The following is a 26,770-nucleotide window of genomic DNA, read 5'->3' on the forward strand; positions in this document are numbered from 1 at the left end:
CTAGTCTCCCCCTGGTGGCCAACTAAAGAAAAATAGTGGTGTAATGTTGTTAAACCAAGCGATAACACAATAGTGGAAAACATATACCAGCTTTATTTTCTTTAATTTTGAGGTTGAGTTTATCTGTTTGCATCCAAAATTTACAGTGTACCATATTTTCCGCACTATAAGGCGCACCTAAAAACCTCCAATTTTCTCAGTGCGCCTTATAATCCAGTGCGCCTTATATATGGACCAATATGGATTTGTGGATGAGAACTAATTTATTAAAAGTAAGCTTTACGTGTTTATTTTGTGCGTTGTGTTATATTAACATTTGAGCAACATTGAGTTATTGATATATTATTGTTTTCACTATTTCAAGTGTTACTATATTGTGATTGCGTTTGAGCAACGTTGAGTTATTTATTCTATGCGCCTTATAATCTGGTGCGCTTTATATATGAATTCATTGAAGGTGCGCCTTATAATCCAGTGCGCCTTATAGTACAGAAAATACGGTACATTTGCACAAATGCTGACTCATAGTACTGTAACACCCAAAGAGGAGCATCATTTTCAGAGTTATGACGGGTGCTAAAACTTAAAAGATCCTACCACACAACATTTTAGCTGGGTCATAACGTGACCACTCCGCTTAAGCTTTAACGAACACCGCTTTGATCAATATCCACCAGGACGCATTAATCTTCTCACTCCCGAGTCGTGAAATCTAATAATTTCCTGACGGGCAATAAGTCAAACGTGGAGAAAGTTTAATGAAAGTGGGAGTCGTATTGCTAAAATAGCAACGTTAATGTGAACACATTCTGTGTAATGGTACCATTTGGCAAATGATTCCTACTGTTTAATTAGAGCTTATATGGTTCATTCACCTTCTTCTGACTCTCCCCTCAGAATAGTCTTAAAGGAGATCATTTGTGTGATTTATTTCATTTTTTTTTTTTAAATTAACAACTGCTAGCAAGGCCCCCGTGCAGCCCTGCTGCTTATTAAGAAAACCCCTTTTGTGCGATCCCGATTATTATTCTGCCTCCGTAAGGTATGAATGAAAGCTTGTCAAACACACATCAAAAATTAATAGCGCGTGATGGAAACGAACGGACACGCCTCGGTGGAGTTCGGAGAACATTTGCACGTGTGACACGAGGAAATGATCGGCTTTTCAATATCTAAAATATGCCGACGGTAGATTGGTATAAATATCGTGCCTCTTCCTCCTGTGGCTTCCTTGGAAACGCCGACGCTCACCACTCTTGAATACGATTATATCCGGTGACACGTTTGGAAATATTTACAATCGGCTCTTTGAGTGGCACAACGGGGAAGATTTGCGCTGACACTGCACTTCATTAAAATGTGTGAGGGGGGGGGTATTATTGCGAGCAGCATTCGGAGGGATAAACACAAGCGACATCGTCTGTGAAATTGCTACAGCAATCGTATTAGGTGGAGGAGGCGAATCCATAAGGACCCGTCGGTACACTCCTGATCCACCTTATATTGGCGAGAAACATTTTTTACGCCACGAATGAGGCCAAGCCGACTTTTTCAAGCTGACGGCTGTCGGTTATGAAAGGAGATCAAGGACGAGAAGTCGTGTCTTTTCATGTTCTCGGACTGGATCGAGACCAAACAATTCCGTGCTGCGTTTATGTAATCAGGACGCCTCAGTAGGGAAGCAAACTCACATATAGTAACTGCGTGTCGCAAATAGGTTACTTAATAGCAGGGGGGGCCGGGCAACGAAATGGAAAATTGGAAAAACGAAATAAAAATTGCGAGCAAAAATCTCTATTTTTAAAAAGTGAAGACAATTTGGGATTTTAGTCATGACACAAAGTTGATGGAAAATTTCGCGGGCCAGATAAAATTACATGGCGGGCCGTATCTGGCCCCCGAGCTTTGAGTTTGACACCTTCCATGTATGAAAATATATTAGCATGAGAAAATGTTGCGAAATTTTGGAGGATTCAGTCAAGACGGAATATTTTATGCAAATTAGCAGGGCTTTCATTCGGTCATGGTGTTTTTTTTTTTTTTTTAAATCAATAATACATTACAAGTTGCAAATAAAAATCCAGTTTACCAAGCATGCATTCCGGTTTTGCTGACTGACCATGACTCAGCGCTAAAATAGATTTTGCACATCGCTGCAACTGACTTAAATGGCTCCACCGGGGACTCATAATATGCTTTTAATTGAATTATAAGTGAACCCCCACTTCTAACAGTTATTCATAATATCATCCATCACATTTGCCGATAAGAGAGATTTAAAGAGTCTTTGCATGTCCGTATGAGATTATATTGAATGACAGACCAGGAGGTTTTGCTCGTCACATTCAATAAAATCTAAATGCTCGTTTAGACTAAATCGGCTTTTTTTTTTTTCCACCAAGCCAGTGAGAAGAAAAAAGTATAAAATGCAAATTTATCAGGTCGTCCGATTGTGCTATTTATAGGTATAGTGGATATAAAAGGTTTACACAACCCTGCTCAATTTCAGGTTTTATTTGAAATACCTTCAAAAAAAGCTCCAGTCTTATTTTTTTTTCCTCTTACTGACGCACAAAAATTGAAAGGAATCAAATCTGATCAAAATGAGCTGCCCAGCCAGCGCCCGAAAATAACTTGTGTTGAAAGCAATCGTCACATCTAATTATATTTATCAGGCAAGGGCAGAACAAAAAAAACCTCAGTGACAGAATACGAAAAGTGAGGAGACGTGTTTACTCGGCAACATCGTAAAAATAAAATTTATTATAACACCTCGCTTTCTAAGAACATACTGTACCTGTGTTCAAATAATCCTCCATGGTTGTTTACAAGTGCTTGTTATCAGGCAGCTGACATTTTGAATCGGAAAGCTTTCTTCCGCCGCTGAGATTTATTTCTCATTCACATTAGAAGAGGAAGAAAACTGACCCGAGAAATGTCGGAGTAACGAGAGACCGGATTAACTGTGTGTTAGATGAGAAGGTTGGGTCTCGCCCTGGGGAGTGGATAGAACAAAACCTTTTGTGTTTGATTTGATGAATCGCATAAATCGGAGGTGAATGTCTTTATGATCTTGCTTGCCTCTACCACTTCGGATCTTAGTAGAGCGCCGATTCTATTACAAAAAGTGAAATACAATCCAAATGTATTACAAAAATACAGAGTAATAGTTGTCGATCTTTGCAGAGGATAAAGAATACATGCCTGTGAGTATTAATGTTATCTGTCTACAAATGTTGCTTCACCGTTTGTGTTCAAATGCAAACAATTATTTATATATATATATATATATATATATATATATATATATATATATATATATATATATATATATATATATATATATATATATATATAGCACTTAATCCTACTATACTACTGTATCTGGTTATAATATTTGGTGTATCTGCAATTTTCATATATATATACTATATATATATTACAAAAGTACAGAGTAATAGTTGTTGATCTTTGCAGAGGATAAAGAATACATGCCTGTGAGTATTCATGTTATCTGTCTACAAATGTTGCTTCACCGTTTGTGTTCAAATGCCCGAACTTGTAAGTTGTATCAAAGCATACATTTTTCTGACTAAAAATATTTTTTTATATAGAGCACTTAATCCTACTATACTACTGTATCTGGTTATAATAATTGGTGTATCTGCAATTTATATATATATATAGTATATATATATATATGTATATATGTATGACAAAAGTACAGAGTAATAATTGTCAATGTTTGCAGAGGATAAAGAATACATGCCTGTGAGTATTCATATTATCGTCTACAAATGTTGCTTCACCGTTTGTGTTCAAATGCCCGAACTTGTAAGTTGTATCAAAGCATACATTTTTCTGACTAAAAATATTTTTTTTATATATAGCACTTAATCCTACTATACTACTGTATCTGGTTATAATAATTGGTGTATCTGCAATTTATATATATATATAGTATATATATATATATATGTATATATGTATGACAAAAGTACAGAGTAATAATTGTCGATGTTTGCAGAGGATAAAGAATACATGCCTGTGAGTATTCATATTATCGTCTACAAATGTTGCTTCACCGTTTGTGTTCAAATGCCCAAACTTGTAAGTTGTATCAAAGCATACATTTTTCTGACTAAAAAGTTTTTTTTTTATATAGAGCACTTAATCCTACTATACTACTGTATCTGATTACAATATCTGGTGTATCTGCAATTTATATATATATATATATATATATATATATATGGCACTTGTAAAAAGGTGTTATGGCTTCAGAGTAAACAAGAACATGTCGCCCGATATCAAACTGTGCATGAATTATTCCAGTGCCCTTGAGATATTGAACTGAAGCATGCTAATTACGTTTTAATGGAAGAGGCTGCCATTACTGCGAATTTAACACTCACCGCATAATTATACGCCAGACTATAAAATCGATGGCGACGGGATTTTGAGTCCCAACGGGGTCACATGGTTCACACAAGTCGGAATATTCACCGTCTCCAATAACCGGCCGGCTGCTCGGCCACACCTCACATGCACTCATTTCTCAATCTGCCAAAATGTAGGATATTGCAGAAATGTCAGATATTATCCTCCCCTGACAGCCTTATGTAAGTCCCACGCGTGTGTCAGGGATAATCCTCTTAGTGGGAGAAGGGGTCGCCTTAATGGGGAACAAAACAGTTTGCCTCCCCTGTCCTCTGCTTTTAATAATCAAAATGGAATTTGCATGAAGGCCGGCACACCTTGTGTAGGAGTAATCCTTGCCAGAGGACACGACTGCCGTCCCGATATATTTTATTCCATGTACAAAGATGACATCAACACAAACACGATTTTTTAGATGGGTATAAATTCAGGTTGACACTTTTTGCACATGAAAATATGGACTTGTAATATTATAAATATATATTTATTGTAACAAAACAGTTTTTAATACGTGTTAAACCTTATGATAACAGAAATTCAGTATCTTGTATTCAGGAAGATGAACATATGATATTGTACAAATTTAGTGGAGTTTAGAAAAAACATTTATACGTCTTAATTTTTTAACTTTAGGAACTGAGGTCTCTAGCGCCCTCTGCTGGTTTAACGGGGTAGTACAGTGGGGTTTTTTGTTTTGTTTTTTTAATTCTAAAGAAAATGCCAATAACCTCCACTTTACTCCCCCCTCAAAATTGTTTTGGTTCTGTATTTGGAAATATTTTTTGGTTACTGAATACTCCCAAGATTTTGCAAAATACTTCTCATACAACCTTAATTAAAATTTCTTTAAAATATATATAATTTATTGATACTTTGCTCTGCAGCTCTCAGGGGGGAAACGTTTGGACACTGTTATAAGAAAAATAAAAAATACTGATTACGCTAGGATAAAAAACATTGTTGATGCTGTTCATTAAATAGCCGCTAGAGGGCTTTGCACCGGATAAGACCTGTGGGAGGTTCAGAGTGTCATTTCGTACGGAACACTCCAGTACTCCTCCTTTTCTAATTAAATCTTAAACTTGAGCTCACTCCCAACTTTATGACACTTGACACTTTTAATTTGGTGCTTTTGACCGCATACTAATAAAACATAAGTCAACTTCAGAAAATAAGACAACTACTATACCAAAATTGCAGCTCCCAAAAAACAGCAAAGCATTTAAAACCAAACTGTTCAAAGTTTAATCTGAGGTCAAAGTGACATCAAACGTTCCGCTCCATTGTTTACAATGGATCATGACACTTACTACTCAGTACACCCGCCCAACCCTGAGGGGAACTGAACAAGGTCCTCAGGATAGTTTACTCATTCTAACTAAGTCTGTGTACCATTCAGCTATTTGTAATCCATATCAAATAAGATGTGTTTCGTTCACGACTGAATGCTTTCGATGAATGTGACCGCGCAGCTGTCTCCTCCCAACGAGACGAAAAACGGGGACCTCATGTGGAGCGAACAGGAAAACAAACTTCCCGGGAACTTTAATGAGGAGATTTGAGTGGCTTCTCCGCTGGGGTTGAACTCCAAACGACACGTTTGGACAGAAGAGGGGGGCGAGAAGCTTTCAACGTGCTGCAACTTTTCATCAGGTTAGTTAATTTTGACAAAAATATTTGTCACTAAACTGGACACAGATGTACAAGTTACAATGTCCGTGAATTCAGTTTATTGTCTAACTCCGCTCAAAGTTCATTGGAGTTTGACCCCGCTGGCATTCAAATAGCTACATGTCAGTGATGTCAATATAAACTTGGAAAATATTGTTAGAAAAGATGGTGGGTATATTGTGAATTCATTTCTAATCTTTGTGACCTTCATCGATGCCTTGCCAAGGTTCTCGGCGTTCCATCTGCCGGCGCATCGTGACGAGCTTGACAAATGGAGCTCATCCAGAACCACAACTCCACTCAGGACCTTTCGGACCTCGTGGTCTTCCGCTGGGACTCGATACCACAAATGTCATCATATGGTCGGTAACGCATCACGCATTTTATAATATGGCAAAATCCTGGTATTGAAACAGGGGTGTGTAGACTTTTTCATTAACTGTATATATTGTATTCCAAAAGTTAAAATTGATCTCCTGTTTTCTCCTCGACAGATAATAACATCATCATCATCCTGGGCGTGTTGACCTTTGCCCTACAGCTGTGTTTGGCTCTCCTTGTCTTGCGGAGATGTCTGAATCTGGACAAAAAAATCCGAGAAGCTACAGAATGCCCGCAGAATTTGCAGAAACTTCAGATAGTAGGTGGGTTGGGGAGGTTTGAGAAATTTCAACTTTTCATGGTTGCATTTGAATTAATCGCAGTTAATTAATGCTATAATTACGTTCTGTTTGTTTTTTTCTTCCCTCTTTCAAGTTCCCTCGTCCTGCCAGCAAGATGTTTCCAAACAGACTCCTCATCGGTTTTATGACGACTGTTTCTTGACCTCCCCAGGAGAAGGATCCGCTCCCACTGGAACAGCCAAAACCTGTCTCTTTGGACCTTACATACATTGGGACCTGGTTCAGAACTGATAATGTGATGAAGAAAAGTTTTTCTTGATTTGTATGTTACCAAAAGAAAAAAGTGATACCAAAGTGCAATTAGCTGCTCATGAATTGTTATTTACTTACTGTTTGCACCAGCTAATGAAATCCATTACAAAGAAAAATATTTGTTTAGGATTCTAATATGCTCTTTTTATCTTGATTCACTTCTTGATTTAATTATATCATGTATGTTTGTGTAAAAAAAATAATTTACAATATGATTACGAATTATCCTATTTAGTTTTCGATTTTTCATGGAAATATTTTGAATTATATTTTGTGTATTTTAATCGGAACGTGTGTGTCGTTCCAACAATCGCCAACAGGTGGCAGTAATATCGACGTATCATCGAGTGTCAACAGTCTTTATTAACAAAGAAGAACGATGGAACGAAACAGCATATAAATTTGTCTATAATTGATTTTATTTCGGTAGTTAATGTTATTGTTTTAATTAATTTTGAGCATTTACTAATGAATAGTCATACCAGGCTTGTTGTTATCGTAACTGTTTGTTTTTTGCATTGTTCGAGTGGTTAGCTAACTGGCTATTGGTGGCTATCAGCAACTTTTCATCAAGAAGATGGAGGCGATTCTTTTTTCAACCATTTCCCAAGGTTAGTTTGTTGTTAGTGTATGAAGGAATAAATAATTTTCGGGGTGTTAAACGGTAAAAAGAATAGTGACATTTCCATCAGAGCTACAAGATAAAATGAGTTAGCTTAAGTTTGGAATAATGGAAGGAGCAGTTTTCTAAGGACACCGTGATAATATTAAAAAAAAAATCAAGATGTCTACCTAAATATTTATAAACTGTTTTCTAGAATTTCAATTGAGCTAAATTTTAAATCCATTCAGAACCTTGAGTAAGGCAATCACAATGAAATGATGGAACTCAGTTTGAGAATCACTGCAGTTATTTTAAATTGTATGTATTTTTTTTTTTCCAGGTAGTCAATTACCTCTGCCTTCTCTTCGTCTACTGGTGCCACCTCTGCAGCTCCTGTCAGCTTCCATGTGGCAGACCCTAAAGAAACACGAAGTCACCAGCTACTGGGAAATTGCCGACTTTGTCTCTTTGGCCGTGGAGATTGTCCCGGAGCTGCTCGTGTACAAGCACATGATGCAACTTAATCTAGGTTTAAGAGCCAGGGTGAGTACAACAAAGAAGAGTGAGAAGTTTTTGTGCCAACATTATGCCTTTCTTTGCTCTCAGTATATTCTCGAATTATGCCGAAGTGACCAGCCGCTGGAATGTGACATCATCTTGTCACTTCTGGACAAGATGAAACGACAAAACACCTCAGCAGAACACGTAAGTGCCTTTTTAATTCCATTTTCTGCCTCGGGCTTATCAGTTGAAACATTGCAGGTGAATGAAGAAGAAGAAGAAGAAGAAACCACAATGCGTTTCATGGAGTCAATCCAGGTGCTACTCAAGAATCCCGAAGAGAGACAACACTTTTTTATGGTAAGGCGTTATCACTTTGATTTGAATTATGAAGTCAAGGGATTCAATTTATGACACTTGTCATCTCAAAGGAGGTCTTCCCATCTTGTTATGGACCCGAGTATGACCAGGATCTAAAGTCGCTGTTTTGGGAGTTCCTCTGCCGACTCGCTCAACTCTTACCTGTTCCTGATCTCAAACAGGTGAGCAATACCTTTCTGACGTTTGGATTGGAAATGTAGATTGCATGAGATTCCCACTAGAGGGCGTATGTGTCCAATTAACTAGCAGATAATGAACAGTGAATTTATCTGGGTATGATTCATTGCAGAATCAATTCTCATTGTGTCAATTGCAGACTGTTTGCTGGCTTGAATCTTCAATATCAGATGAATTCGTGCATCCGCTTAGTGAAGTTAATGACTTAAAAGTTTTACTCCAGCACCACAAACACCTCAGACGTTTAAAGCAGCATGGTAATGTATTTTTTTAAGCAATGTGTGCGATTATTAGGGAGTTATTAATTAACTAATGTGCTTTAAAAAAAAAGTTCCAGCTGCAAGAATGGGGGACAAAATCCTTGCCTCCCTTTTGGCCTTCCATCCTGGCGGAACGGCCAAAGCGGAAGAGCAGCCGAACCAAGCAGGCCCGGAAAGTCACATCCATGTAGCCACAGTAGATGAGGTGACCATTGAGGTCACTGCAGAAGTTGAGGCGGAATTAGAAGAAAATGGTTTGGTCCAGCAAGCAGAAGAGATGACCACAGATGAAGGTAAAGAAAGGGAAGGAATGGATGAAAAGACGCAAAGCGACCTCGCCAGGACGCAGCAGGACGACTCGGCTTCCGTTCGGCTTCAGAGCGCTTCGGGCCCTCACGACTGTCCGGACTGCGACAAAAAATTCAAGTTTGCCTCGTTGCTCACGGCCCACCGGGTCATCCACACAGGGGAGCGCCCCCACCGCTGCTCCGAATGCGGCCGCTGCTTCTCTTTCCGCCAGGCCCTGAGACGGCACAGAAACACGCACAAAATACGCAGGCATGACGAGCTGGAGTTCTCAAACCGAATAAAAACTCACATCGGGTCAGCGAGGGGCGAAACGGCGGAAATACCGGAAAATGCGGGACCGGAGCCCGTCGATGAAGCCGTTCCTCTCGTCAATGTCCGCACGAGCCGGCGCAAACGCAAACCCACCATGAAGATCCAAGTCATCAACTTGCAGAAACGCATGAACAGCAAGACGAAGCAGGATGTCAGCGGGGAGAAGCCTGCAGCTTCCTTCACTCGGTCAGTTTCTTCTAACACATTAGCTGATTGTATTCATTTCAAATGAACGTCACTCAGATTTTTCCTCAAACAGTTCCGAGCATTCGTACTGGTCACCCTCCGTCTCAGCAAAGGATGTCGAGGAAGGTGAGTATTTGCTTCGTTTACTCCGAAAGCGGAATGTACACACAAATTGGGTCACAACGTTCCTCCATTCAGAGGAGGAGCCGTCGCGGCAGCAACTGGAGCGTGTTGGCTCCGGTGATGACAAGATGGCCGCCGATGAGGAGGGTCGCTTCACCTGCAGGGACTGCGGCAAGACCTTCAAGTTCCTGTGCTTGCTCAAATCGCACCAGCGCATCCACACGGGCGAGCAGCCGTTCGTCTGCTCGCAGTGCGGACGACGTTTCTCCTTCAAGCAGTCCCTGCAGAGACACAAGCAGACGCATAAGCCCGGCAGGTACGAGCGCGTCGTCCACGGCGAGGCGCTTAACTCGCACGTGCGCGGCCGCTCGGTGTGCTCCGAGTGCGGCCGCAAGTTCGCCGGCAAGTCGGCGCTGATGAGGCACCTCCGGACGCACGGCGAGCGCGTCCAGAGTTCGCTCAGATGCCCTCAATGCGAGCTGAGCTTCCGTTGCGCCGGCTCCCTCGCCAGCCACCTGCGCACCCACCGGGAGGAGCGATCCTTCTCCTGCAGCTGCGGTAAGAGCTTCGCCTACCGGACGGCGCTCGGCGCCCACCAGCGCATCCACCAGAAAGAGCGTCCGCACGTCTGCGCCCAGTGCGGCAAGGGCTTCCTCTACAAAGGCGGCCTGCTCAGCCACATGAAGATCCACTCGGACGAGATGCCCTTCATGTGCTCCTTCTGCGGCAAGTGTTTCAAGAGAGAGCGCAACATGAAGAAGCACGAGCGCTGCCACACCAGGGAGAACGTCTACGCCTGCTCGCAGTGCGACAAGAGCTTCGTGTACAAGGCCACGCTGATCCGCCACGAGCTGACCCACTCGGGCGAGCGGCCGTTCCTCTGCTCCGACTGCGGCAAGGGCTTCTTCTCCCACGGCGAGCTGCTCAAGCACGAGCGCTTCCACACCGGCCACAAGCCCTTCCAGTGCCCGCACTGCGGCAAGAAGTTCACCCAGTCCTGCTACCTGACGGTCCACCTGCGATACCACACCGGCGTGCGGCCGTACACCTGCGGACAATGCGAGAAGAGCTTCTTCAGCGCCACCCGCCTGAAGAGACACGCTCAAACGCACACGGGAGAGAAGCCCTTTCGCTGCGGAGAGTGCGGCAAAGCCTTCAAGCAGTCCCACAGCCTCAAAATGCATCACCGCACCCATAAGATAACTTGAAGACCAGCTCTCGGTATGATTTACTCTTTCATAATGGATCTTTGTGAAATTTGCAATTAAACCTGCTACGGGATTGTGATGACATTTGGATAATTTATTAAGGTTTTGGTTTTAGTATAATAATGACCAGAACATTGCTCTAGAATTTTTTTTTTTTATTGGTGATACAAGATTACAGGGCAAAATATTTTTTTAATAGTCTTGTAACGTTTCGTGATGGGAGAACAACATCTTTTCAGAAAATGAGTATTTTTAGCTTGGGGTTTTATTTGGCTGACAAACGGAAAAAAAAGCCAAAAGAGCATTTGTGAGCTACACAACGATATGCAGTGTAATTGGGCAGTGGTCACTCCCCATAGCTTTGTTGCGGATTTTGCTGTCGCACAAAGCGGGCACCAACGAGGACGACAGCACAAAATAATCGAGCCTCCAGCCCACATTCTTTGACCTGGAATTCATCATGTAGGTCCAGAAGGTGTACGCGTTGGCCTGCTCGGGATAGAGCTCGCGGAAGCTGTCGATGAAACCGGCTTCTAGCAGCTGCCCGAAGCCTTCACGCTCCTCCGGGGTAAAACCTGCGTTTTTCTTGTTCCCCTTTGGGTTCTTCAAGTCGATCTCCTGGTGGGCCACGTTGAGGTCGCCGCATAGCACCAGCGGCTTCTGCATGTCCAGCTCGCTTAAGTAGTTGCGGAAATCCTCGTCCCAGGTCTTGCGGTAGTCTAAGCGCACCAGGCCTCGGCCGGAGTTGGGCACGTAGGCCGTCACCAGGTAGAAAGTGGGGAACTCGGCTGTGATGACGCGGCCTTCCTTGTCGTGTTCCTCTTTACCTGAGTGATTGAAGACATCCTTCAAATATCTTTCTTACTCTCCTCAGCACGTTTCTTCAAACACTCACCGATGCCGTACGTCACTTTGGTGGGCTCCGTTTTGCACAGCATGGCCACGCCGCTGTAGCCCCCCTTGTCGTCCGACACGCACCAGTACTTGTGAGGGTACTCGGGCATGGACGTGATGTCAGCCGGCAGATCTTTTTCGGAACACTTGGTCTCCTGCAGGCACAGAACGTCTGGATTCTCCTCCCGTACCCACTGGAAGAAAATGCAAGAGTCAAAAAAAAAAGGGGGGGGGGGGCATATGTGGTCTGGATCTTCAGGGCCAACTCACATCCAGACCGTTCTTCTTCACCCAAGCTCTCAGTCCATCCACGTTCCAGGAGGTGATCTTCATGTTGGCCTCACGGTCGTCTTTACTGGTCATTTTGTCCGGAGGGTCTTCATACATTATGGGGGTTTCTGGTTCTTTCGTTTTCTTTGCTTTCTTTGGGGTACTTTCTGTAAATTGGGCATGATGGCAGCAAGTATGGTGAGGTTAAAAGTTTTTTTTTTTTCTTATGCCGCACTCACCAGACGCAGCTTCATTGTCGCCTTCTGCTGTCGCCTCCTCTGCCTTCTTTCCTCGCTTCATGCTTGAACTTGCTCGAACGGTAGAAAACACACTTTGCACACCCGCAACACACACACGCCGTAGCAGGAGCGCCGCTGAGAAAGGGTGGAGATAAAATTCATGTTGTCATATTTTCAAACTGGAATGTGCTATCAGTTTATTCTTACTACAGCCTTAAGATTATATTGTTTGTACTATTTCTTAAGTTAACAATACTTGCAAAACACGAGGTTGGGAAATGGGACTTTAGATATCGGCTTATTATTGCAGTTCCAATACTTTGTAAAATATGCATATTCCAACAATTTAACCTGAAAGTCTAAAATGTATAACCTTTTTAATAAGTTTAATATTTTCTGCAGTGATTCTACCTTTATAGCCAAATGAAAAGCGAGATGCGTGAATATAAACGTGCAGTATGATTTATTATCAGCTCTTGACTGAATTAAATATACTAGGAAACACGCTGGTAATTTCAAAAATGTAAACACACATATTGCACATGACCAATTCATAATTGCACAATGCATGTGGCTAACATTAGCATTTCATTGTAACAAAGACAACGGCTTGAGGCCTCTTGCAAAGATTTTTGCCTGCGAATTAAGCGTCCATCAGCAAGCTCAAATGCTGCAAGTTTTAATATTCTCATACGAAACCGCAAAAAATGTCGATTTATATAGCATGCAAATATTCTTACTCGCACTTTAGTAGGATGCAAAGTCCCGGACACGCTGCTCACTCAGCCCCAGTCACTCCCCCCGAACGTTCATGCAAAACGAGACGCGCTGGAAGAGGGACTAAAACTTGGAGGCGGCAAGTGCCTGATAACGTTATTATGACGTTAATAAAAATTCTAAGAAACTTTCAAAAAAAATAAATGTTTTGTGCTGCAGTATTTGTGAGATAAAAATTTAGTTTTTAGACAAATTGGATTTTATTGCCATTACCTCACGCATGCGCACACGGGCGAGAAGCATCCCGTCAAAACGCCTGATAGAAATTGTATTAACGATTCAATTATTTTAAAAAAATCAAACGCACACAAGAACGGATCTAAATATCACTATGTGTACCAAATAACTGCGAAATGTTTTTGAGGGGAAATATCTGACATCTAAATACGTTTATTGAATTTAGCACTCAGGCGGTTCGGACGTCCCAGTATTTTGGGTCCTCGGGACCTCACATGGACGAGTCGAGGAAGTGCTATAGATACACATTTATTTATGTTTTGTAAAAACAGCGAATGTGGACTAATGTGAGTTTATAAAAGGTTTAATGTAAGTACAATGGTTGCTTGGTATTCACACTAAGATTAATACGTGACAAAGTAAACACTGTAGCATTCTGTTGTAGCATGGCTAGCTGTAAAGAATGCTAATATTTTGACTCAATCTGGGAAGTGTCTTGCTGTTTGATTACAAATCAATAATTATCCAAGTGCAAAACACCAGTAGTGCAACTCACTATTTTAAATTCTCATTACAGACTTAAAAATAGTTTTTTGCTGCAATGACTGTAGTGATTGGATTTGAGGGCAGTGCCAATAAGATTGGCATTGGGATCATCAGGGATGGAGAAGTACTTTCCAACCCTAGACGGACCTACATTACACCTCCTGGAGAAGGCAAGAATATTTGGGATGAACATGACTACATAAGACCACTATGATGATATTTTGATGTTCTTCTCAACAGGCTTCCAGCCCAGCGACACAGCCAGACATCATCGCTCTGTTATACTGACGGTCTTAAAGGAGGCTCTGGAGGAAGCAGCTATAGAACCTTCTGACATTGACTGTGTGGCGTATACAAAAGGTATCTCAGCACATTCTGAATAACCTGATGGTGTATTGATTGGTTTGTCTTTTCATCAGGTCCTGGCATGGGTGCCCCCTTGGTCATAGTTGCTCTGGTAGCTCGCACAGTGGCCCAGTTGTGGGGCAAACCCCTCGTCGGTGTCAACCACTGCATCGGTCACATCGAGATGGGCCGACTCATCACTAAAGCCAACAACCCCACCGTGCTTTATGTCAGCGGGGGGAACACGCAGGTTGGTGGCAGGATTTTGTCTTGCAGCTGTTTTTTTATTTTATTTGTGCATCTTCTCCTTCTCCATCATCTTCTTTTGTGCATTCGCTTCTGCGAAGGTCATCGCGTACTCTGAGCGGCGGTACAGAATTTTTGGAGAGACCATCGACATCGCCGTCGGGAACTGCTTGGACAGATTTGCCAGAGTTATCAAGGTTTGTGTTATATTCATTTTTGGGTGAACAGCTACTATTTATCCATGAATTATTTTACTGTGCAGATTTCAAACGATCCCAGTCCAGGCTACAACATCGAACAGCTGGCAAAGAAGTAAGTGGTAGCAGATATTTAACGAAAAAGCATTTTTAATAATATCACTTTTTCATTTTATTATGCAGAGGCTCTCAATATGTGGAGCTGCCATATACTGTAAAAGGAATGGATGTCTCATTTTCTGGGATATTGTCCTACATTGAGGTGAGTAGTTATTTTTTTATTTTATTTATTAAAGAATAATGAATTTATATGATGCTGTTCTTATAATAGGAAGCCGCCAATAAAATGCTTGGATCCGGTCAGTGTACAGCAGAGGACTTGTGCTTCTCCCTACAGGTTAACTCATTAAATATTTTACATATATTATTGATGTACGTTATATGTCGGGAAAATATTTTTTTTGTTCCTTCAGGAGACTGTTTTCGCAATGCTGGTGGAAATCACAGAGCGGGCCATGGCTCACTGCGGCTCTCAGGAGGTTCTCATTGTCGGTGGTGTTGGCTGTAAGTCAAACTGAGCACTAAGTTTAGTTCATACTAAAAAAAAAAAAACATTCACAGGTAACCTGCGTCTCCAGGAGATGATGGGGGTCATGTGCAAGGAAAGAGGAGCCAAACTTTTTGCCACGGATGAAAGGTAGACCTGCTCTGAGCAGAAGATAATATCAAATTAAATTGCAACACGTTGTAGATTCTGTATCGACAACGGCGCCATGATCGCTCAGGCCGGCTGGGAAATGTTTCGATCCGGCCAAGTGACCGAGTTGGAGGACTCGTGGATCACGCAGAGGTAAGACTTTCAAGCCTGCTTTTTTTTTTTTTTTATTATTTATGACCACCGCTTGTGTTGCAGATATAGAACAGATGAAGTGGAGGTGACATGGAGAGATTAATTGGCGGAAAGCATCACAGACACTTTGAGGGAAAAGTTTTGACTCTGTCCCATCAGATCTTCTCTCAGGTAGCTTCTGATCTATTGTCCATATTAGGTGAAGTGCAGCCAGCCCTCAAGTGTTGGGAGGAAGTGGTTGTTTTATTTTTATTTTTTTAATAGACCACTCACCTCCTGCACACTTGAAGCTTCCTGTCCAAAAAACATGTCAGTGGGACACAATTGTACTCAACTTCATTTAATATTTGTTTTTCTATACAATTCAGGTTCAAATATACATTTAAGAAAATCCAGAGTCACTTATTTCCAATAAACAGCCATTAGTCAAGTTTATTCGCTTTTATTAAGCAATACTGTTCACGTACATTCCTCCTCCAGTGTAATTTTTTTTCCAAATTCTTTTTCAAAAATCAACATATTGAACACTGAGCTCCCTTATGAATTCTCGAGCAACATTCACCTGATTAGAAAGCGAACAAGAAACAACAAAAGAAAACGGAACAAACGAGGGGGGGGGCTCTTGGGGGAGGGGGGGACAGCATTAAGATCCAACAGGGCTAAAGGGGGAATTCTACTGTGCCTTTGAATACACCCCTCTGTAAACCGAAAAAAAACATTAAGAGTAAAAACTCGAGTAGGTATAAGACGCCACGCCTCACATAGAATTGGGGAGGTGGACAAAAAAAATAAAACACCGTACATGACTTTCTCGCACGGCCATTGCTAATAACAGATTCATCTTTAACAAAGTGCTTGATTGACCACACGCTTTACATGGGACACAGTTGGTTAAAACAGCAACTTTCAAAAAAATTGGGGAAACGGTCTGATTACTTAAGGCAGACTTTTTAATAAGGCGATTAAAAATAATAATAACGTTCATTGCTGTAAGATCTCGAAAAGGAGTTAGTCCAAAGTGTCTCAGTGTGGCTTTGCATGAAGACATCATCCTGAGTGCAGCGTGTGAGAGGGGACTCCGAGAATCGTCCGTCGTTAGGTGTCGTAATGTGCATGAAGGCGCGTGTTGATTGTGTGTGTGTTTGTGTGTCGGTCTGGATATGCTTTGGGGTTCCATGCGCTGCTAGGCTGGGTGCTCCTGGAAGTCCTTGTACCACACAACTCTTTTTGGATCTGAGAAGACAGAAGGAACCTCTTTTTAAAATCCAGTTAGCATTTGATAGGTGTTGTGAGCAACTTAATGGTCAAGTCAACGTACCTTTTTTCTGTTGGTTACAGATTGCATTCCATTCTGCAGAGAAACAAAAAGGTTACAAAACTAAATACTTGTAACTATTTGATGACGATTAAAATTTGGTCCATTACCTCTATTGTGGAAGTTCAGAGCCTCCACGAGGTGGCGACAACTGAGTAGCATCTCCCCATTGTGCTCGTCCAGCTCCGAGTGTGTAGCCGAGGCGGTGGAGGTAGTGAAGGGTCTGGGGGTTTCTTCAGGGGGATGGATTACGAGTGGCGGTTCTACTGGCGCTTGCGTGTCTGTAGGTTGAGGTGCGGGGGAGTCGGGGGCGGCGGGATGAGGGTTGGCGCCCTCTGCGACGGGTCTGGTCTCGCTGATGAAACTGAGCCCCCATTGGTTTTGGAGCAGGACGCCGATGGCGGGGCGGTCGTCCTCCAGAATGCCGCTCGCCGTTTTGGCTTTCACCTTGGAGGCGTAGCTGACGGCGGGCTGCAGCTTGGCGGGGCTGTCCTGCACCGGGAAGGCAGGCGGGGGCTTGAGGAGCGACAGACTGTCCTCCACCCACCTCTCCTTCTGGTTCACCTTTTGCGAGCGGTTGAACCCCTTCTGGCTGAACTCTCGGCGAAGGCTGCGGCCTTTGTGCTGCTGCAGGCCTTTGCGCTCCTTTTCCTTGCGGAAGCCAAAGGCGTGCACGTGGCCCGGTCCGTTCAGGTCCGAGTCGGGGGAGAGATGCCGGGACTCTCCTCCAGAGATGCAGCCTCCGCCTCCTCCCCCGCCGCAGTTGCCGGAACCGGGTGACAGGCGGCGGTTTCGGATGTGTGGCTCTGGGTTGGTGGTCGCAACGAGGACTGCTGGGTCGCACAAGGGATCGGACTCGCAAACAATATTACTGGCTTCCCATGTACCTGAAAGAACACAGCCATAAAACGAAATGGGTTGGATTGGTACAGAGGTGATCCGGGTAGTGAACAGATCATTATTTGTATGGATCAAATAAAGACAAGATTGTTTGATTGCCGTTATTCAAGCCACTATTTGAACGGGTGATGTCACCCACTGGCGCTTTAGAAAGGAAAAAAAAAACCCGAGTGAGGCCACAAGAGAACTGACGGTAAAACACTGGCCCGGTTTCAAGTTAAGCTCCACAAACAAATATGGGGTGGAGGAGGCTCAACTGAACGCAGACTCCGACCGAACATTCGAGAACTCCCAAGTGAAAAAGTAGCAGGTTGAGACGGCGCCGAGGTTGCTAATCTCCCAAGACTAGCGAACCTTCATTAGCAGGGTCACGATATGGAAGAATCACGCGACGTTCAAAACCCCGAAGTTTCGATCGGCGATCTTCCGAAGAAATGAAAGCGTGCGCTAAGCTAGCCGCGCTCGACAAAGTTTCGTAACCCATTCAATGCAAAGCGGGGAGTCGCCAGCCAGCGAGGCTCTTTGAGGTAGCGGCGTTAGCCATGTCGGCGAGCGCCTAAAATAACGCTTCGAATGACTTCAATCCTTCAAATATATCGACGAGTCACACATTCATACCTGTCTTGATATGCATGTCTTTTCGCCGAAATCGTCGTTGAGCGCGGAGCGTTAAGTTAACTTTTGTTTATAGCGTTGGGATAACGTCGGTTCGCCTGGAAGTCTCGCTCTCTTGCCTGCCTGCCACCACCAGGAAACGACACCACAATGTGGGTGGGACAGGAAGTAAAGCGGGCCCATAAATAAACGCTCCGGCGGGAAACCCGGAAGCGTACACGGACGAAATACGTACCGAAAGCACACGTGACAAGCACGTGGGCAACGACGAGTGGAGCCAATGACGTCATATTCTTTGACGTCAGTGAATCATTTTATGAGAATACCCTGCCACAAATTAAATCGGAACAGCATCGAGAACATTCAGTAAATTCAACATATGCAGTGTTTTTTTTTACTTTATTTGTGATAATACTTTATGCCTAAGACATTTCTCTGAACATCTTAAACCTGAGGACTTTTAAAAGGAGACACCAGAAATAAGTAAAAGACAAGTGCTGTAAAAATAGGGCAATATTTCTGTATGTCATGACATAAGATTACAGTAATCCCTCATTTATCGCGGATAATTGGTTCCAAAACCCACCCGCGATAAGTGAAATCCGCGAAGTACGGTAACCAACAAGAAGTACTGGGCAGGCTAACGAGTTAGCGGAAATATGCTAATTTGTCATCGTGCTAACACGCGAAAACGGACTTCTAAAGGAATGTAAACGAATATTTGGCGCAATACTACATTGTCCTAAAGGTTGGACACGTTTCCTCAATTTAGAAGTTTTATTTTGACTTTTAAATGTTTTTGTAATTTGGAAAAAAAATCCACGATGTAGTGAAGCCGCGATAAACGAAACGCGAAGTAGCGAGGGATCACTGTACTCGCCAACGATTTGCATGCAGAGTTCAAATGGTCTCAAAATGACAGATTTCATTTAACAGCGACGACAAAATTCAAGTACATCGAATGTAAACAGTGAATATAAAAAATAGAAAAGTTGAAAGACATTTTTTTTTGTTTTGTTGCTGTTCACCCACACCCATTGAGTTCATCAAGTTGCTGCTGCTGTGCTTTTTCTAGCTCATCCAGCCTCTCACGCAGTTGGACCATCTCCTCCTCTTCCTTAAAACACACGTAGAAGAGAAGATCTTGCCGTGTCCTGCAACATATCAACATGTCAACTTACCGGAATGTTTGATCCCACGTCCGTGATGCCGAATGGGTTCTGCGTAGAGGTGAGGACGGCAGGACCGAAACTGAAGGCGCCCTGGTCGGCCAGCAGGAGGCGACGGAACTCGTTGTGTTTCCGTTGGAGCTCTCGCATCCTTCTGCGGAGCTGAGCGTGCTCCTCGGAGTGAAGTGGACGTCTGGAAACAAAGGTTAGTGTTGCGCAATGGCAAAAAAAAAAAAAAGTTTGGGTTAATTTGAGGCTGACTTGTTGGCTGCTGCAGCTTCCAGTTTCAGCTCCTCCATTTGAGCCTTCAACAGTTGGATCTTATTCTGCAAGCTCTTCTCTTTGTTCTCCGTCTGGGTTCTTCTCTGCATCACAAAAGGTAAGTGGATTAAAAAAAGTCTAGACACCCCTGTTGAATATCAGTGTTAGTTTTTTCAGCCTTAATTAGGAGTACCTTCTTTTGAGCCACTGCGGCCCTCTTCATTTTATCTTTGAGCTGCGAGTATTTCTCCTCCAGCTTGGCCTCCCTCTCTTGCAGCTTGTGTTTCTCCTCCAGCCACTCGATTTGATTCTCCTCCACCCGCCTGCCGCAGGAACACATTGCATGATGGACACAACGACAAAAAAATCGAGGTAGTGTTTTACGTACCGCTCTGCCTCATGTTGGCTCCTCTCAGCTTGGGTTCGGGCAGTCCTCAGTTCCTCCCTCACTCCGTCCACTTTGGCTTTCAGGCGCAGATTTGCTTCCATCAACTCGGCTTCAGAGCGCGACAACGTGCCCAGCTCTGCACACAGCTCCTCATGTTTCTGTTATGAGAAAAATCATCAGCTGATTGAATAACGTAAGCCAATTTTGGGGTTGTCCTACCTGCTTCAAATTTGACGCCGCGACCGTCTCTCTCTCCAGTTCCTCAAGCTGGATGCTTTGCTGCTTTAATCTAGTCCTGAAAGACAAAAAAAAATATTTGCATAAGAAAATTGACTTAAAATTGTCAGGATAAAGTCTAACCTCAGGGTCTGCAGTTCTTTGCGAACAGATTCTTCTCCTCTTTGGGCCATGCGGAGCTGCTCCTCCCACTCTTCTTTCTGGGCTTGCTCTTTGGTGTCCTGCAGCGCCCTCTGCTGTTCCAACTCAGCCAGGCGGTGCTCCAACTCCATCCTGAGGGCAATATCCAAGCAACACAATTATTTTTTCTCGAATCGCGATTATTTTCTCGTTTTACCTTTCCTCCTGTAAGACAGCTGATTTGTAGATTTCCTCATCACGAGCCGACTGCACCTTCCTGGCCACCTCCCTTTCTTTTTCCACAATAATTTCCTTGTGTCTCTCCACAGCGTGCTTAAGAACTTCCACGTCTGTCTGCAGGCCTGAAAAGAAAAAAAAAAAACTTTTGTAAAACCTTTTTAAGATGGTTAAATGGATCAGATTAAATCGCTAACCTTCCAGTTGACCTTTCAGGGCATCTCTCTCTCTTTCCAGTTCGCATTTTGAGCGGGCACATTCCAGTTTGACGTTGGCCACCTCCATTTTATGGGAATGCGTCAGGCTTTCGATCTGTCAGGAGCGCCACAAAGGTGATGCTACTTTTATTCACATAAAATATCCAAAATGGATTACCTGTCCGCTAAGAGCGTTAACTTGCTTCTCGGCTTTGTGCAGTTGTCCAGTGAGCTGACCGTTCTGTTCGTGGCTCAGCCGGAGTTCGCTCTCCATCCGCTCCAGTCGCGAGCGTAAAGATTGACGCTCCGCCTGGAACGTTCAAACAACTTTCAGTTATGTCTCACCACGCAGCCATGGAAAGCTGGATGATGGACCTCCAGAGATTTCAGAGCAGCCTGAGACTCCACCAGTTGCCGGTTCTGAACCCGCTGAACGTTCTCCGCCTGCTGCTCCGAGTGGTCCTTCTGAGCTTGCAGCTCGGCCACCTCTGCTTGCAGAGCCTTCGAGCGCAAGGTGAGCTGGGTTTTCTCCCTCAGCAGAACCTCCACTTGTCTCCTGTCGTGATGAGAGTCGGCATTCTGGTACTGGGCTATTAGGTTCTCCTTGTCTTTGTCCAGGTGGGCAATCTGACCAGAGAGAAAGACTTATTGTCTGGAGCCATTTTTTTTTTCTTCTCAGTTTTCAATCAAGCTCACCTCAGCCTCATAGCGCAGCTTTTGCTCCTCCACGACACGAGCGTGTTCTTCCTTTTGGTGTTCAAACTGTGCATTGAGCACAGTGTAGCCATAGCGCAGCTTGTTGAACTCTGACCTGTACTTCTCTGCCTCCTACACACACATCAGTATTATACAGTGGGCTTGATTATTCAAATTGAACACAGACCTCTTCCAATTTGGCGAAACGTTCTCTGACTGGACTCTCCATCTCCTGTTGCACCTGAGCTCTGAGCAACTCCAGACGCTGAGGAGTCATCACCTGGTACATTTCACACAAAGTAGCGACTATACATTTACAGGGGGGAAAAATATTTTTATATTTTATGTCAAAATGAGTGTACCTGCAGTCTGAGCTCCTCCGTCTCCCTGTTTTTTTCCAGAATTTCTCTTGTTCGCTCAGCTAACTGCAACTGGAGCCTCTCGAGTTGACCCTGCAGATGCCGTACCTCCTCTTGTACCTGGATGAACTCCTCCTGCAGGCTGAGGAAAAGGTTTTTTTTTAAAATGTCGGATGTTGATTGAACATATCCATTCTCGTACCTGGTGTGTTCGGTTTTAAGTGTCTCATAGTTGCCTCGATGGAGTTCACACTTGGTCCTCTCGTCCATGAGCATCTTCTGCAGCTCCATCTCGGCCCCAGCAGATAATCCCGGCATGACTGCAAAAGTCTCCGCGCCAGGCCCCAGCGGTAAAGACTGCTGGAGGGCCGAGGAGCTCATGTCACCTCTAATAGACGTCAAAAAAGGACAAAGGTAAGGCGAGCGTCTGACTCCACAAGCTACCTTCTCAATTATAACAGCTCAAGCCAAACGAGGACCTGCAGTCAAGTTGGTGTGCTATTTGAAAAGTGTCTTCCTTTGTTGTCAGTCTCCATGGCAGCTATGTGAAGAGTCAGGCTATTATTTGATACAATCACAGCCTCTTAGCTGTCAAGACAAGGTTGTTAATCAACCTCAAGTGATTAGTTTGCTCCCTTGCTTAGCTGCAGCATTTGTTGTGGAGACAAGACCAGGTCTGGGGCAGCTGATAACAGCGGCAAAATCATTTAATTGCAAATATCAAATTATTGTTACCATATGGAAATTATACTGTCATGTAAATTATGTTAACAAAGGATTTTATGGTGCACCAACTGGCTCCAGCTCATTAATGCAAACAAGAAATTTGCACAGGAATAAATGTGCAGGGATATAGTTTTGTTATGATGACGTAACACTGGAAAGTACAACAAAAATATTTAGTATTCAAATATCGCGCCTTGTCTCCCGCCATTCATGAACGATATGCAGCCGCCTTGCACAACGACAAATATCGATGATATTTGATCTGAAATTGGTTAGTTAATATTTAAATACGACAATGTAGAAGAAATTAAAGTTTCTCGCAATGCAGCTACACCCAAGCTAAGATTACGAAATCAACAAATAGACTTTGCGCTTATGGATAAAGTTAGCGTTCATGCAAAACGATCCTCTTACTTACGGTTCTAATTCTGCGTCGAAATGGCCACATGAACACTTAGAATTATTATTTTTTTCCTTAAAGTTGTCTCATACTCGCTTTGCTAGCTTTTTAGACAACTAACTAGCGCATTTTAAAACTACAAACTAGAGGATGATGGGAAATGTATTTTTTTAGGCTTATGCTTGGCGGCGAAATGAAAGGCAATACCGCCCTCTTGTGGATCATACGCGATGGTAAAATTTTATAGTGTCACTTTTAAATGAATAATCTCGTTGTCAGGCATTATTTACTCACTTGAATAGGGGAAATTGAAGACCATTATAGAGAAGCCTTGTCCTCCTTTTGTTCTATACATCCAAGTTCTTCCATTTGCTGGTGCTGGAGTTTCTCCAGATCATCTACTCTCTGACGAAGTCGGGCTATTTCTCTCTGCTCCTCCTCCTCTTGCTAAACAAATTACGAATTTGACACTAAAATGGGCAAACTGGCACAGATAATGGGCAACATGGTTGGTGAGACGTACTTGCACATTGGAGAGCATCATCTCAGACCCGAGGAAGAGGGCAGGGCGGGTCGGCGAGGTGATTTGGGCCGTGCCGACGCTGAAAGAACCGTTGCTGCACATCAGAAGGCGTCGGAATTCGTTGTGCCGCTGCTGATAGTCCATCAACCTTCTGGGGAGGTCATAATTGCCTTCAAATCAGATGATTGTGGAAATTATCAGGGGTGTTTTTCTTCTCAGACTCACTTGTTGGCTGAAGCACCGTCCTGTTTGAGTTCATCTATTTGCTCCCTCAGCATTTGGATTGTACTATGCAAGCTTTGCTCTTTTTTCTCCTCCAGGTCTCGCCGCTGCGCAATACAACAAAACGCACTATTGGCTCTATAACCCGAGAGAAAATCAATTTTGACGTGGAAGGACCACCTTCTTCTCAGCAGACGCTGCTCTCTGCAGTTTGTCTTTCAGCTGAGTGTATTTATCTTCCAGCTTAGCTTCTCGCTCCTTACTGTCCTCCACCAGCCTGGGGGAGGAGCAAGAATTGGGGTAAGAGATTTTCACCAGCATGCTGATTCAATCGCACCTTTCTGCCCCGCGACGGATGTTCTCCTCCCTCATGATGTCCACTTTTTCCCTCAGACGATCATTTGCTTCCATCAGCTCCGCTTCTGACCGTGACAGCGCCCCCAGGTGGGAGTAGAGTTCCTGGTTTTTCTATTGAAGAAGTAAAAACATTTTAGAAACTCACCACTAGTCTAAAACTGATTGATATTGTTGTGATATTGATGATGTTTGTCTACTCACCTCCTTTAACTCAATCACTTCTGCTTTGTGTCTCTCCAGCTCCTCCAGATGAGCACTTTGCTGCTTTAATTTAGCTCTGAGAAGATCAAATGTTTGACATTCAGCCACTTTTAGAGTTCTTTGGGTTGAAATCAGAAAAAAAAAAAGGTAAGCAAACCAACCTGAGACTTTGAAGCTCTTTCCGGACAGACTCTTCTCTCTTATGGGCCATCTGAAGGTGGTCCTGCCATTCGTCTTTCTGGGTTTGCATATTCATCTCCTGCATCGTCTTCTGCTGTTCAAACTCCAACACACGTTGTTCCAACTCCAGCCTAAAACAAAACAAAAATTAGGAATTTTAAAAAATCTAATCCCGCTTGGATCTTCTCACTTTTCCTCCAGCAAGGCAGTCGTCTTGTACATCTCCTCATCACAGACAGACTTCACCTTTCTGACCATCTCCATTTCTTTCGCCACAAGAAGCTCATTGTGTCTCTCCAGCATTCTCTTTAAATCCACCACCTCTATTTGCAGACCTGAGGACACACAATTCAAACATTGGCCACTAGTATCTGAAATAAATTTCCTTCCATGAGCATGAAAAGCTAAAAAAAATCAATTTACTTTCCTTCTGGGCTCTCAGCGAATCACACTCCCTTTCCACCTCGCCTTTGGAACGGTTGAATTCCAGTTTGGCGTTGTCCAACTCGGTCTTGTGTGACAGCTTCAGGCTTTCAATCTGACAGTCAAACAATGCGCCCTCTGCTGGTCTAAATATGTAATTTCACGCTTCATTTTTTTTTTATTATGGAGCGGCTTGATCTCACCTGGCAGGTGAGTGAGTTCACTTCTCTTTTAATTTTATGCAGTTGTCCGGTGAGCTGGTTGTTCTGCTCCAGGCTGAGATGAAGTTCGCTCTCCATACGCTCCAGGCGCTTCGCCATGCACTGACGCTCTGACTACAAGCGGCTTCCATTAAAACATCTAACTCACCTTCCGAGATACTGCCGGTCTCACCTCCAGCGATTTCACCATGACCTGAGACTCGGTAAGTTGTCTGTTCTGAGTAAGCTGGATGGATTCCACCTGCTGGTCCGAGTTGTCCTTCTTCGCTTGCAGCTCGTCCACCTCCGCCTGAAGACCTTTCAGCAACATGGTGAGCTGCGTTTTCTCCTTGAGCAGAAACTCCACTTGCTTCCTTTCGTACAGCGGATCTACGTTCTTGAACTGCGCCACCAGATTTTCCTTCTCTTTCTTCAGATGAGCAATCTAACAGGTAAAATATTTTTACAATCATCTCAAAATGAGACACTTCCTGATTCCCTCACCTCCACCTCATAACGCATCTTCTGGCCTTCCAGTACACCGACATGTTCCTCCTTTTGATGTTCAAATTGAGAATTGAGCATAGTGAAGGCGTAGCGGAGCTTGTTGAACTCGGAGCGATACTTTTCTGTCTCCTACACATCGCAGAAGAAAATTAGGTGTCAATGGATACTTCTGAAAAAATATTTTACAACACCTCTTCCAATTTGTTGAAACGCTGTCGGACTGGAGCTTCTAACTCCTGCTGCACTTGAGTTCTGAGCAACTCCAGACGTTTTGGAGTCATCACCTGCAATTTAGGACGAATTCTATTTTATTTCCGATACAATCATACATTTCAAATTTTATTTACCTGCAGCCGAAGCTCCTCCATCTCCCTTTTTTGATTGAGAAGTTCTCTTGATCGCTCAGCCAACTGTAATTGGAGCTTATCCTGCTGGCCATGGAGACGTTTGACTTCCCCCTGAATATGCAATAGCTCATCCTGCAAACTAACATTTTTATTTTTTTTAAATCTTCTCTTGAGTAGTGTTAACCAGCAGTGGTTTAAACAATACTCAAATCAAAATAGAACCTGGAATGTTCTATCTTGAGAACGTTGTAATTTGATTTGTAGGTTTCACACTTCCTCTGAAGATCAGACAGCATGTGATGAAGCTCCATCCCAGTCGCAGGAACCATCGGTAGGTTGGAAGCGTCCATTTTGATTTAAACTATAAAGTAATAAATGAGGGAGGCAAGCTTATGCTATGTTTTGTGTCCAAACATCAAAGTTAATATGGTGACATGGATCAGAGGTATGATGTCATAAACAGTGGTGCGTTTGAGTGCCTTCTGGTAAATGGGAATTCTCAACTTTAATATGTTGAAAGTGCAATTTGTTGAAATAATTAC

General features: G+C 43.3%; 5 protein-coding genes across 10 annotated transcripts; 2 read left to right on the top strand and 3 right to left on the bottom strand.

Annotated features, from left to right (window-relative positions):
• The first annotated feature begins 5,171 nt into the window (after positions 1–5,171).
• On the top strand, positions 5,172–11,107 carry LOC148379316 (uncharacterized). Of its 2 annotated transcripts, XM_088366986.1 has the most exons (12): positions 5,173–6,093; positions 6,338–6,473; positions 6,606–6,755; positions 6,868–7,657; positions 7,991–8,193; positions 8,257–8,355; positions 8,413–8,511; positions 8,583–8,693; positions 8,849–8,966; positions 9,041–9,776; positions 9,850–9,902; positions 9,975–11,107. In XM_088366986.1, exons 4-12 carry the CDS (start codon positions 7,624–7,626, stop codon positions 11,105–11,107), a joined length of 2,586 nt encoding a protein of 861 aa, XP_088223112.1. In that variant the 5' UTR covers positions 5,173–6,093; positions 6,338–6,473; positions 6,606–6,755; positions 6,868–7,623. The 2 variants fall into 2 exon arrangements, with proteins under 2 accessions (XP_088223111.1, XP_088223112.1); XM_088366985.1 differs by having other exon boundaries at positions 5,172–6,093; positions 8,257–8,511.
• A 247-nt stretch (positions 11,108–11,354) lies between these two features.
• On the bottom strand, positions 11,355–13,479 carry apex1 (apurinic/apyrimidinic endodeoxyribonuclease 1). 2 transcript variants are annotated; one of them, XM_088366996.1, is made up of 5 exons: positions 13,257–13,479; positions 12,511–12,645; positions 12,272–12,438; positions 12,003–12,195; positions 11,355–11,934 (listed from the first exon to the last, which is right to left on the bottom strand). In XM_088366996.1, exons 2-5 carry the CDS (start codon positions 12,569–12,571, stop codon positions 11,420–11,422), a joined length of 936 nt encoding a protein of 311 aa, XP_088223122.1. In that variant the 5' UTR covers positions 12,572–12,645; positions 13,257–13,479; the 3' UTR covers positions 11,355–11,419. The 2 variants fall into 2 exon arrangements, with proteins under 2 accessions (XP_088223122.1, XP_088223121.1); XM_088366995.1 differs by having other exon boundaries at positions 13,251–13,477.
• A 562-nt stretch (positions 13,480–14,041) lies between these two features.
• Positions 14,042–19,700, top strand: osgep (O-sialoglycoprotein endopeptidase). 2 transcript variants are annotated; one of them, XR_015855417.1, is made up of 12 exons: positions 14,042–14,180; positions 14,251–14,370; positions 14,430–14,605; positions 14,703–14,798; positions 14,864–14,913; positions 14,982–15,060; positions 15,130–15,195; positions 15,272–15,362; positions 15,420–15,495; positions 15,550–15,648; positions 15,712–15,819; positions 19,554–19,700. XR_015855417.1 is itself a non-coding variant. In XM_088366994.1 (11 exons), exons 1-11 carry the CDS (start codon positions 14,066–14,068, stop codon positions 15,749–15,751), a joined length of 1,008 nt encoding a protein of 335 aa, XP_088223120.1. In that variant the 5' UTR covers positions 14,042–14,065; the 3' UTR covers positions 15,752–16,078. The 2 variants fall into 2 exon arrangements, 1 of the variants encoding a protein (XP_088223120.1); XM_088366994.1 differs by lacking the exon at positions 19,554–19,700 and having other exon boundaries at positions 15,712–16,078.
• Positions 16,075–18,661, bottom strand: LOC148379319 (uncharacterized). Its single transcript, XM_088366997.1, has 4 exons — positions 18,482–18,661; positions 17,074–17,850; positions 16,967–16,999; positions 16,075–16,881 (listed from the first exon to the last, which is right to left on the bottom strand). Exons 1-4 carry the CDS (start codon positions 18,495–18,497, stop codon positions 16,832–16,834), a joined length of 876 nt encoding a protein of 291 aa, XP_088223123.1. The 5' UTR covers positions 18,498–18,661; the 3' UTR covers positions 16,075–16,831.
• On the bottom strand, positions 18,861–26,654 carry cep83 (centrosomal protein 83). Of its 3 annotated transcripts, none has more exons than XM_088366987.1 (16): positions 23,287–23,427; positions 22,345–22,530; positions 22,146–22,284; positions 21,971–22,063; positions 21,784–21,915; positions 21,463–21,714; positions 21,266–21,397; positions 21,088–21,202; positions 20,871–21,015; positions 20,657–20,806; positions 20,516–20,591; positions 20,297–20,454; positions 20,102–20,231; positions 19,909–20,012; positions 19,660–19,840; positions 18,861–19,595 (listed from the first exon to the last, which is right to left on the bottom strand). In XM_088366987.1, the coding sequence occupies exons 2-16, from the start codon at positions 22,521–22,523 to the stop codon at positions 19,503–19,505; spliced, it is 2,079 nt and encodes a 692-aa protein (XP_088223113.1). In that variant the 5' UTR covers positions 22,524–22,530; positions 23,287–23,427; the 3' UTR covers positions 18,861–19,502. The 3 variants fall into 3 exon arrangements, with proteins under 3 accessions (XP_088223113.1, XP_088223114.1, XP_088223115.1); XM_088366988.1 differs by lacking the exons at positions 18,861–19,595; positions 19,660–19,840; positions 19,909–20,012; ... (10 more) ...; positions 22,146–22,284; positions 23,287–23,427 and adding exons at positions 23,563–23,715; positions 23,792–23,942; positions 24,017–24,120; ... (10 more) ...; positions 26,229–26,367; positions 26,451–26,654 and having other exon boundaries at positions 22,308–22,530; XM_088366989.1 differs by lacking the exons at positions 18,861–19,595; positions 19,660–19,840; positions 19,909–20,012; ... (10 more) ...; positions 22,146–22,284; positions 23,287–23,427 and adding exons at positions 23,563–23,715; positions 23,792–23,942; positions 24,017–24,120; ... (10 more) ...; positions 26,229–26,360; positions 26,451–26,582 and having other exon boundaries at positions 22,309–22,530.
• Positions 26,655–26,770: the final 116 nt, after the last annotated feature.

Source organism: Syngnathus floridae, chromosome 22 (genome assembly GCF_059516105.1).
Source record: "Syngnathus floridae isolate MCC-2025c chromosome 22, RoL_Sflo_1.0, whole genome shotgun sequence".
Taxonomy (NCBI): Eukaryota; Metazoa; Chordata; class Actinopteri; order Syngnathiformes; family Syngnathidae; genus Syngnathus; species Syngnathus floridae.